Source organism: Cannabis sativa, chromosome 2 (assembly GCF_029168945.1).
Source record: "Cannabis sativa cultivar Pink pepper isolate KNU-18-1 chromosome 2, ASM2916894v1, whole genome shotgun sequence".
Lineage (NCBI taxonomy): Eukaryota > Viridiplantae > Streptophyta > Magnoliopsida > Rosales > Cannabaceae > Cannabis > Cannabis sativa.
The window spans coordinates 17,681,698-17,693,915 of record NC_083602.1 but is presented as its reverse complement, the minus strand read 5'-3'; the positions used below and the strand labels follow the sequence as shown (position 1 = coordinate 17,693,915).

Below are 12,218 nucleotides of genomic sequence, written 5' to 3'. Positions count from 1 at the left end.
TGGCTAAGAAAGTTCTTCACCAGTATCGGTGTCGTGCCTGGAATGGAAAAGCCTCTGGTCCTACTTTGTGATAATAATGGAGCAATAGCCAACAGTAAGGAACCTCGAAGCCACAAGAGAAGCAAACACATAGAAACGAAGTATCACATTACCAGAGAATACGTGGCAAGAGGGGATGTACTAGTTGAGAAAGTAGACACAGAAGACAACTTAGTTGATCCACTCACCAAAGTCTTGGCCGTGACTGCATTTGAAAAGCACCGTCAGAATTTAGGATTAATTGATATGTACTGATTAGTTTTATATTAGTGCAAGTGGGAGTTTGTAACACCCCGATTTCCCGAGATGTCACATAGGATAGTCCGTATAAAACAATTTAATAAGATAAAAACAAACAAATACTTCTTTATTGAAAAATATTCAAGCATGAGATCTCATTGTTTAAAACAAAATTCTTTTAGTACTGTAAACTTAAATAAGAACTAGTTAAGTCAAAATAATAGTTCCAAAATGTTTAGCAGTTAAAAAATATTAAAAACAAAATACTGTGTCAGCCCCCCCTAACATGCGGTCCACGCCTCGAGCTCTTCAATCTCACTGCTTAGCCTTACCCTTACCTGCACACAGAGTACCCGTGAGCTAACGCCCAGTAAGAAGAGCTATGTAGGACATAACCCTCCTAACTAGTTACTTGACATAAATTACTCTTTAATATTAATCAACAGTAATTCAGATTCCATAAATATATCCACAACGCATGTTGTTCTCACATGCACCAATCATGTCTCATATCGCACATTATACTCACATACGATAATCAACTATACACTCATGTTGATCAGACATGAGGTAAACTGCCCTGCCTTGTGTTATTCTCACACTTGGCATCCAACAGGGTAATTAATTACCATAAGTTGTACTCACCCATGATAATGTTATAACCTGCAAGTGTTATGCTCACACAAGCAGTAAGACCCTAATATTATTCTCATGCTAACGATGCTCACAAAATATAAGGAAATCATAACACAATCAAATTAAATAGCAAACCAACCCAAGTTGTATGCATAACATACACCCTGTGTACAGATGTCCACTCTTCTTACCTCAGTTGCTAAGACCACACTTGCTACCTCGAGCACCTCAACGAATTTCCTTGTTGAGAAAAAGATCCTAGACATTCATTAACACAACAATACACTCAAAATACATTCAAGTATGAATCTCTAAACTCATACAGAAACTTACGTAAAAATACGTAACACATAGGTCCATTTCACTTGCATGACACACCATACATAAGCATTTATTATTTTGATTCACCCAAACATATTGCATGGACTCAAACAAACATTCTTAACGTAAAACATGAATTCATACAACACATTTTTACGTAAAATTTACTAAAATACTATTTATTCTTATTAAAGTCCAAATAAATAGTTAATTAATCACCAATAATTATAATAAATACATACAGCAACCAATAAATATTAAAACCTATTCCATTTGATATCATAGGCAGTAAATGGTATTACAAAAATACATTTTACTATTTTAACAACACTTATCTATTTTTCATAATTAACTTAAGCATTAATTAAGTAAATTCATGAAAAATACCAAAATTAATTAAAAACCAAATCTAACTCTTCTAATACACTTTATAATCTGTAATAGGTCATAAATAATTTTCTTTGAATTTTCTAAGCAACCTAGGTATTTTTCATAATTAAAATAAGAAATAACATCAATAATTCATGAAAAATACATAATTGCCTGAAAATTCAATCTACCAATTTTATAACCGTTTATATATCATAGTACATCATATAAAATAAATCTAGATTTTTCTGAGCACCCTAAGTATTTTTCATAATTAATTTAATAAATAACACAAATAATTCATGAAATTACAAAATTAACCGAAATTCAAATCTACCAATTTTGCAATAGTTTATATCTCATAACTAATTATATAAAATATATTTAGATTTTTCTGAGCACCCTAAGTATTTTTCATAATTAATTTAATAAATAACACAAATAATTCATAATAAATCAAATAATTGCAAGAAAATTATCAAACTTCATAGTAGGCCTAAGAACACCTAGCACAAGTCAAGAACTGAAAGAAAATCGAAAAATAACCTCCAGAAACCCCTGAACGGAGTGTCGCCGGAGTTCTCGTCGGTTTCGTCGCCGGTAAAGTGTAACTTTGTCTCCGATGGCTCTTGAAGCGTCCTTTCGATTGGGGAAGCTCTCCACAATGCTCAGGACCTCAAAACGATCAAGAAAAGTGGTCCGAGAAGGCAGATCGGGCTTGTCTTCTTCGTTGGCGGTGTACCGCCTTTAATGGAGTCAAAATTTTGGATTTTCGTTTTGGACGTTAAAGCTTCGTTTTCTTACGTCAAAAACAATCCTTAGGGTCCCATGCACCCAAATATAACCTCCCTTGACCCAAGAACAAGCTTAAACATGTTCGAATTCGAGTCCGTAACTAAGCCGCACTTTTGAAGCTTCAAAAATGGCGAATCTCAAAACGACGACTTCCGCCCCTTATACCACGTTAAAAAGCTTCCTTAGGTCGTATATAAGTGATCCCCAACCCCCACGTTCACCCAGGTTTTACTCCGCTTGAAGAAACGAAAATTTTCGGTACCGTATACGCCGTATACGTGCTCTCTCTCTCTCTCGTTGGTTCTCTGTTTTGGGTGAACGAAAATAGAGTTTAAAACCTAATTTCTATCGTGTTTAAACCCAAGCAAAATATCGCATTGAACCGAAGTGGAGCGATTCCCATTCCACCAAAATAGGCGTTAGGTTCGGTTCGGTTCGTGTATACGTATCGCATATACTTACTGTTAATAATAATAATAATAATAATAATAATAATAATAATAATAATAATGATAATAATAATAATAATAATAATAATAATAATAATGATAATAATGATAATAATAATAATAATAATAATAATAATAATAAAAATAATAATAATAATAATAATAATATACCCATATAACAATATCCAGACATATGTATCTATTAGGCATTATACACATGCCAATAAAATCAAATATTATATCATCATAAAAATAATCCCATACATATTTAAATCCATAAATATGTAACATAAAAAAAAATACTCTCAGCTAAATAAAATTACAAAAATACCCTTTCGGAGTTAGCGGATATTACAATTATCCCCCTCTAAAAGAAAATTTCGTCCCGAAATTTTACTCAAATAATTCTGGATATTGTTCTCGCATATCAGATTCAAGCTCCCAAGTAGCTTCCTCAACCACACTGTTTCTCCATAGGACTTTCACCAGGGTAATTGTCTTATTTCTCAAAATCCTATCCTTTTGATCAAGAATCTTTACCGGACGTTCATTGTAGGACAAATCCTCCTGCAAACCCAGTGTTTCATAGCTCAAAACATGCGATGGGTCTGATACATATTTCCGGAGTTGAGATACATGAAATACATTGTGCACCCCAGATAATGATGGCGGTAAAGCTATTCTATAAGCTACACTGCCCACTCTATCCAATATCTGAAATGGACCAACATATCTGGGACTAAGTTTCCCTCTCTTGCCAAATCTCTTCACCGAGAGTCCTTTTCGTGGTGTCACTCGAAGAAACACATGATCACCCACTTCGAACTCAATGTCTCTCCGCTTCAGGTCTGCATAAGATTTCTGTCTGCTCTGCGCTGTGATCATTCTAGCCCTGATCTTCTGAATAGCTTCGTTGGTGTGCTGAACTGCATCTGGCCCTTGGAGTTTGTTCTCTCCCAACTCATCCCAATGCAGTGGAGACCTGCACTTTCTTCCATACAACATCTCATAGGGTGCTACCCCGATAGTAGACTGATAGCTGTTGTTGTAAGAAAATTCAATCAAAGGCATGTATTTGCTCCATGATCCTTGGAAATCTATCACACATGCCCTCAACATATCTTCCAAGATCTAATTTGTTCTCTCAGTCTGACCATCTGTCTCTGGATGCAATGCAGTGCTGAACTTCAATCGAGTTCCCATTGCTCTCTGTAAGCTTTCCCAAAAAGACGAAGTGAACCGAGCATCTCGATCACAAACAATAGAATACGGTGCCCCATGTAATCTCACAATCTCATTCACATAAAGTTCAGCAAAATGGTCCATGGAGTAAGTCATGCGTACTGGTAGAAAATGGGCAGATTTTGTATACCTATCGACGACTACCCAAATGGCGTCATGCTGCTTTGTAGTCTTAGGTAACCCAGTCACAAAATTTATGGAAATCTCTTCCCACTTCCATTCAGGGAGCTTCAGTGGTTGTAACAATCCCGCTGGTCTTTGATGCTCTGCTTTAACTTGTTGACATGTTAAGCATTTGGCCACAAATTCAACTACATCCTTTTTCATACCAGGCCACCAATACAATGCTTTTAGGTCATGGTACATTTTAGTGGTCCCGGGGTGAACTGAATAAGGTGTAGTATGAGCTTCTACCAATATCCCCTTCTTGAGCTCATCATTATCGGGCACACAAATTCGTCCCTTGAACCGAATTAATCCTGTGTCTGATATTTCATAATCTTTGGCGTTACTATTCAAAATTTCTTGCTTTAGTTCACTGAGCTTTTGATCTGTCGTCTGCCCCTCCTTAATTCTTACTAACAAAGTGGATTGAAGTGTGACCTTTGCAAGTTTCCCTGTAATAAACTCTATACCAGCTCGTTCCATGTCTTCCACTAATTCCCTTGATACTCCTTGTAAAGTGGAAACTAGTCCGGGACCTCTACGGCTGAGTGCATCCGCTACCACATTGGCTTTACCGGGATGGTACATTATCTCGCAGTCGTAGTCTTTGACTAGCTCCAACCATCTCCTCTGCCTCATGTTTAACTCTCTCTGGGTGAAAAAGTACTTTAAACTCTTATGATCGGTGTAGATTTCACATTTCACTCCATAGAGATAATGACGCCAGATTTTTAGTGCAAAAACCACTGCGGCTAACTCTAGGTCATGTGTCGAGTATCTCTGTTCGTATTCTTTTAATTGCCTTGAAGCGTAAGCAATTACCTTCCCTTCTTGCATTAGAACACAACCCAACCCTTGTTTAGATGCATCACAATATACCGCAAATTGTCCCTCTTCTGTTGGTAAACTGAGGATTGGTGCTGAGATAAGTCTATTCTTCAACTCCTGGAAGCTTTGCTCACACTTGTCTGACCAGGAAAATTTTAGATTCTTCCTAGTTAATTCTGTTAAGGGTGTGGCTATCTTTGAGAACCCCTCAACAAACCTTCTATAATAGCCTGCTAAACCCAAAAAGCTTCGAACCTCTGAGGCGGTCTTTGGTCTAGGCCATTCTTTCACTGCAGCAACCTTGGCAGGATCTACTTTTATTCCCCCGTTAGTGACAATGTGGCCCAAAAATGCAACCTCGGACAACCAGAACTCACATTTTTTGTACTTGGCATACAATTGATGTTCTCTCAGTCGCTGCAAGGTCAAGCGTAAGTGCTCCTCATGTTCCTCCTCTGTCTTAGAATAAATCAATATATCATCTATGAATACAATGACAAGGCGATCCAGATATTCCTTGAAGACTCGGTTCATGAGGTCCATAAAAGCCGCCGGGGCATTTGTAAGTCCAAATGACATCACCATGAACTCATAATGCCCGTATCTCGTTACGAAGAAATTTGTCTTCGGTATATCTTCATTTTTGATTCTTAGGCGATGATACCCCGAACGAAGATCAATCTTAGAAAACACCTTTTTCCCTTGAAGCTGGTCAAACAAGTCGTCAATCCTCGGCAGTGGGTACCGATTCTTTATAGTCACCTTGTTCAATTCTCGGTAATCTATGCACATTCTCATAGTACCGTCTTTCTTTTTAACAAATAGAACTGGTGCGCCCCACGGAGAGTAGCTAGGTCTGATAAACCCTAACTTAAGCAATTCTTCCAACTGTATTTTGAGTTCTTTCAATTCCGATGGTGCCATCCTATATGGTGCGCGGGAAACTGGTGCTGTTCCGGGCACTAATTCTATCACAAATTCAATTTCTCTGTGTGGTGGTAACCCGGGTAACTCCTCTGGAAATACATCAAGAAACTCAGCAACTACCCGTGTTTCCTCCGGCTTTCTTTCAATTTTCTTGGTGTCATCAACCACATTAACTAGATACCCTAAGCACCCACGCTGCAATAGTTGCCCAGCCTTCATTGCCGAAATAATAGGAGTGCGGGGTTTCTTTCCTACCCCCCTGAACTCGAAAGTCTCTCCATCTTCTGGTGTGAAAACAACTTTCTTTTGCTTGCAGTCAATTGATGCTCCATATTTGGTAAGAAAATCCATGCCCAAGATTACATCAAAATCAAATAAATCTAATACAATCAGGTCTACAAATAATTCTCTACCATCTATCCTGACAGGTATACCCCTAAGCCAACTTCTAGAGATTACAACCTCCCCAGATGGTAACATGGTCCTAAACCCCACAGTAAATAATTCACTCGGTGCATTTATATGATTTACAATTGTGCTAGCAATAAAGGAATGAGTTGCACCAGAATCAAACAAAACTTTACAAGTGGTGTTGGCCATAGGAATCTGACCTGATACAACCGAAGGACTGGCCTCAGCTTCTGCTTGAGTGATGGCAAAAACTCTGGCTGGAACATACTTGTCATCTTTCTTGGGTTCTGCTCTATTCCCAGTCTGTCCCCACAGTGGGCAATTGCGTTTGATGTGTCCTTCTTTTCCACATTTGTAGCATGCTTTTGCGCGACACTCACCGAGATGACGTTTGGTACATTTAGGGCATTCTGGAATGTTTCGCCCACTGCTGCCATTAAATCGTTGGTCGTTATCACTTTTGTACCTCTTGTCTTGACTTGGCTGCCCGGACTGGTCCTGTCCCCGTTTCTTGTGGTCATTAGAATTGGCTCCACCTTTCTTAGATTCTCTCCTGGCAGCATTTTCCTTCCAAATTTTGTTTTCACTCCGCTCAGCCGTAAGAGCCATTTCGACAACTTGAGCATAGCTGAATTGACCCCTTGACACAATTTCCACATCTCGAGCAACCATTGGTTTCAGGCCTTCCACAAATCGATGTGCTCGCACTCTATCAGTAGGTACCAGATCTGGAGCAAATTTCGCAAATCTATCAAATTTTTGTGCATACTCAGTCACAGTAAGACTCCCTTGGACTAACCCAGTAAATTCATCGACCTTTGCTGCTAGAACTGCTGAGTTATAATACTTCTCATTAAAGACCCTTTTGAAATCGTCCCAGTTCATGGTATCTACATCCTTGGTTTGTTCCACCACCTCCCACCAGATACGAGCATCTTTCCTCAGCATGTAAGATGCACACTTCACTCGGTCATTCCCATCCACCCTTAGCATCTGCAAAATGCTTTCTATGCGACTTATCCACTCCTCAGCCACTACCGGGTCTATGCCTCCCTCAAACTCAGGTGGGTGTTGTTTCCGAAATCTCTCTGCTAACAACTCATGTCTAGCCTCTGTTGCAGGATATACCACTGAAGCTGGTGGGTCTCTATTTTCTGCATCTTGCCTTATTTGGACTGGCGGCTCCGGTTGACGTCTCAGCTGACGAAGTTCTTCATCCTGCCTATGAATGATTCCTTCCAGTGCGGCAATGCGCTCTTCCCATCCCTGTGGTGCTTGAGGTGGTTCATTGATCCCTCCATCATCTCGGCCTTGGCCTTGGCCTCGACCTCGACCTCGACCTCGACCTCGACCCACTCTAACTGACCTTCTAGGAGGCATTTCTAAACTCCTGAACCACACAAACCAATACACATCAAGATCATTTTGATCATCAATTTTACATGAAAATAATGTTACCCTCTCGCATGCAGAAATTTAAGGCAACTTAATTATAAGTAATAACCACTTACAGTACAGTGAGTCGAGCTCGTCTCATGGCGGTGAACTTTACATGTTAGGGCTAACCACATTCTTTAGGACCGTATTGCTCTGATACCATATTGTAACACCCCGATTTCCCGAGATGTCACATAGGATAGTCCGTATAAAACAATTTAATAAGATAAAAACAAACAAATACTTCTTTATTGAAAAATATTCAAGCATGAGATCTCATTGTTTAAAACAAAATTCTTTTAGTACTGTAAACTTAAATAAGAACTAGTTAAGTCAAAATAATAGTTCCAAAATGTTTAGCAGTTAAAAACATTAAAAACAAAATACTGTGTCAGCCCCCCTAACATGCGGTCCACGCCTCGAGCTCTTCAATCTCACTGCTTAGCCTTACCCTTACCTGCACACAGAGTACCCGTGAGCTAACGCCCAGTAAGAAGAGCTATGTAGGACATAACCCTCCTAACTAGTTACTTGACATAAATTACTCTTTAATATTAATCAACAGTAATTCACATTCCATAAATATATCCACAACGCATGTTGTTCTCACATGCACCAATCATGTCTCATATCGCACATTATACTCACATACGATAATCAACTATACACTCATGTTGATCAGACATGAGGTAAACTGCCCTGCCTTGTGTTATTCTCACACTTGGCATCCAACAGGGTAATTAATTACCATAAGTTGTACTCACCCATGATAATTTTATAACCTGCAAGTGTTATGCTCACACAAGCAGTAAGACCCTAATATTATTCTCATGCTAACGATGCTCACAAAATATAAGGAAATCATAACACAATCAAATTAAATAGCAAACCAACCCAAGTTGTATGCATAACATACACCCTGTGTACAGATGTCCACTCTTCTTACCTCAGTTGCTAAGACCACACTTGCTACCTCGAGCACCTCAACGAATTTCCTTGTTGAGAACAAGATCCTAGACATTCATTAACACAACAATACACTCAAAATACATTCAAGTATGAATCTCTAAACTCATACAGAAACTTACGTAAAAATACGTAACACATAGGTCCATTTCACTTGCATGACACACCATACATAAGCATTTATTATTTTGATTCACCCAAACATATTGCATGGACTCAAACAAACATTCTTAACGTAAAACATGAATTCATACAACACATTTTTACGTAAAATTTACTAAAATACTATTTATTCTTATTAAAGTCCAAATAAATAGTTAATTAATCACCAATAATTATAATAAATACCTACAGCAACCAATAAATAATAAAACCTATTCCATTTGATATCATAGGCAGTAAATGGTATTACAAAAATACATTTTACTATTTTAACAACACTTATCTATTTTTCATAATTAACTTAAGCATTAATTAAGTAAATTCATGAAAAATACCAAAATTGATTAAAAACCAAATCTAACTCTTCTAATACACTTTATAATCTGTAATAGGTCATAAATAATTTTCTTTGAATTTTCTAAGCAACCTAGGTATTTTTCATAATTAAAATAAGAAATAACATCAATAATTCATGAAAAATACATAATCGCCTGAAAATTCAATCTACCAATTTTATAACCGTTTATATATCATAGTACATCATATAAAATAAATCTAGATTTTTCTGAGCACCCTAAGTATTTTTCATAATTAATTTAATAAATAACATAAATAATTCATGAAAAATACAAAATTAACCGAAATTCGAATCTACCAATTTTGCAATAGTTTATATCTCATAACTAATCATATAAAATATATTTATATTTTTCTGAGCAACCTAAGTATTTTTCATATTTAATTTAATAAATAACACAAATAATTCATAATAAATCAAATAATTGCAAGAAAATTATCAAACTTCATAGTAGGCCTAAGAACACCTAGCACAAGTCAAGAACTGAAAGAAAATCGAAAAATAACCTCCAAAAACCCCTGAACAGAGTGTCGCCGGAGTTCTCGTCGGTTTCGTCGCCGGTAAAGTGTAACTTTGTCTCCGATGGCTCTTGAAGCGTCCTTTCGATTGGGGAAGCTCTCCACAATGCTCAGGACCTCAAAACGATCAAGAAAAGTGGTCCGAGAAGGCAGATCGGGCTTGTCTTCTTCGTTGGCGGTGTACCGCCTTTAATGGAGTCAAAATTTTGGATTTTCGTTTTGGACGTTAAAGCTTCGTTTTCTTACGTCAAAAACAATCCTTAGGGTCCCATGCACCCAAATATAACCTCCCTTGACCCAAGAACAAGCTTAAACACGTTCGAATTCGAGTCCGTAACTAAGCCGCACTTTTGAAGCTTTAAAAATGGCGAATCTCAAAACGACAACTTCCGCCCCTTATACCACGTTAAAAAGCTTCCTTAGGTCGTATATAAGTGATCCCAAACCCCCACGTTCACCCAGGTTTCACTCCGCTTGAAGAAACGAAAATTTTCGGTACCGTATACGCCGTATACGTGCTCTCTCTCTCTCTCGTTGGTTCTCTGTTTTGGGTGAACGAAAATAGAGTTTAAAACCTAATTTCTATCGTGTTTAAACCCAAGCAAAATATCGCATTGAACCGAAGTGGAGCGATTCCCATTCCACCAAAATAGGCGTTAGGTTCGGTTCGGTTCGTGTATACGTATCGCATATACTTACTGTTAATAATAATAATAATAATAATAATAATAATAATAATAATAATAATAATAATAATAATAATAATAATAATGATGATAATAATAATAATAATAATAATAATAATGATAATAATAATAATAATATACCCATATAACAATATCCAGACATATGTATCTATTAGGCATTATACACATGCCAATAAAATCAAATATTATATCATCATAAAAATAATCCCATACATATTTAAATCCATAAATATGTAACATAAAAAAAATACTCTCAGCTAAATAAAATTACAAAAATACCCTTTCGGAGTTAGCGGATATTACAGAGTTTGTTGGGTTTTATGCCCTAAATAAATCTCCATTTCAATGTAATCCATTTTATTCAACATCAATAAAGAAACAGAAGTGTTTTTCATTCATTTGTGTATGTTTTGGTTCACCTTATCAATTGCTTGTCTATTTGATTTATAAATTCATCTGAAACCCTTTTCACATACTTGATCCTGTTTATTGTGTTGTCAACACTTTGAAAAGTAAACATGACTATGTGAATAAAGTTTCCTAGATTTATCAGACACAGGGTTTTACTGGTATGATAATCTACAACAGAGTTTACTTGCATTTGGAGAAATGCTATGTTCTTTCCAGAGCATTGGTTAAAGTAAAGCTCAGGTTGGGTGCATGGAGTATGCATTGGAAGGGACCGATATTGAACTTTGACTTAGATTTATTAAACTTACCGTAATATCTATTCAAGTCAATATCGCCTAGTTGATCCTAGATCAAATGATCTTAATCCTGTTATGATTAGGCTCAATCTCAAGAGGCTATTCGTGTTCTTTGATTTGTTAGTTAAGCCTATTTTTAGGTCAGGGTGATACGTACATTTTGGGAACACGGTAGTGTAATTGAGTGGGAGCGCTAACATAAACATGGAATCTATAGCTTCTATCTCGCGAATAGTAAGTAAAGGATGATCTCCTTCGAGCTTGACCAAACGAAAATAAATGGTGGAGTACTCATTTCACATAAGCTGAAATATCATTTATACGGGGTTAAGTGTTTTAAGGATAAAATACACTGTAGGGTGTAACGGTAATCTAATCACTTTACAGTGTAGGTCATTCATATAGAGGATCATTGATCAAATTAGGATTATAACAATGGATAACTAATGATGTGTCTATATGGTGGAACATATAGAGCATTCTATATACTGAGAGTGCAATTCTAAGTTCTATGCGTGGATTCAACGAAGAATTAATAAGTCAGTGAATTTAGGTTATAAATTCTTGATCTACTTATTAGAAGCTCGGTTATATAGACCCATGGTCCCCTCACTAGTTGAGATAATATTGCTTGTAAGACTCATATAATTGGTTTTGATTAATCAATTATACTTCTCAAATTAGACTATGTCTATTTGTGAATTTTTCACTAAGTAAGGGCGGAATTGTAAAGAAAGAGTTTTAGGGGCATATTTGTTAATTATGATACTTTGTATGGTTCAATTAATAAATATGATAAATGACAATATTATTTAATAATTATTTATAGTTATTAAATAATTAGAATTGGCATTTAAATGGTTGAATTTGAAAATTGGCGTTTTTGAGAAAATGAGATGCAGAAATGATAAAACTGCAAAATTGTAAAAAGTGAGGCCCAA

The 12,218-nt window shown here is 36.6% G+C and overlaps 1 protein-coding gene across 1 annotated transcript; it reads right to left on the bottom strand.

The window, feature by feature from the left end:
• Positions 1 to 3,242: 3,242 nt before the first annotated feature.
• On the bottom strand, positions 3,243 to 3,854 carry LOC133034163 (uncharacterized). The gene has a single exon (XM_061109198.1). The coding sequence runs from the start codon at positions 3,852 to 3,854 to the stop codon at positions 3,243 to 3,245; it is 612 nt and encodes a 203-aa protein (XP_060965181.1).
• Between the last annotated feature and the right edge of the window lie 8,364 nt (positions 3,855 to 12,218).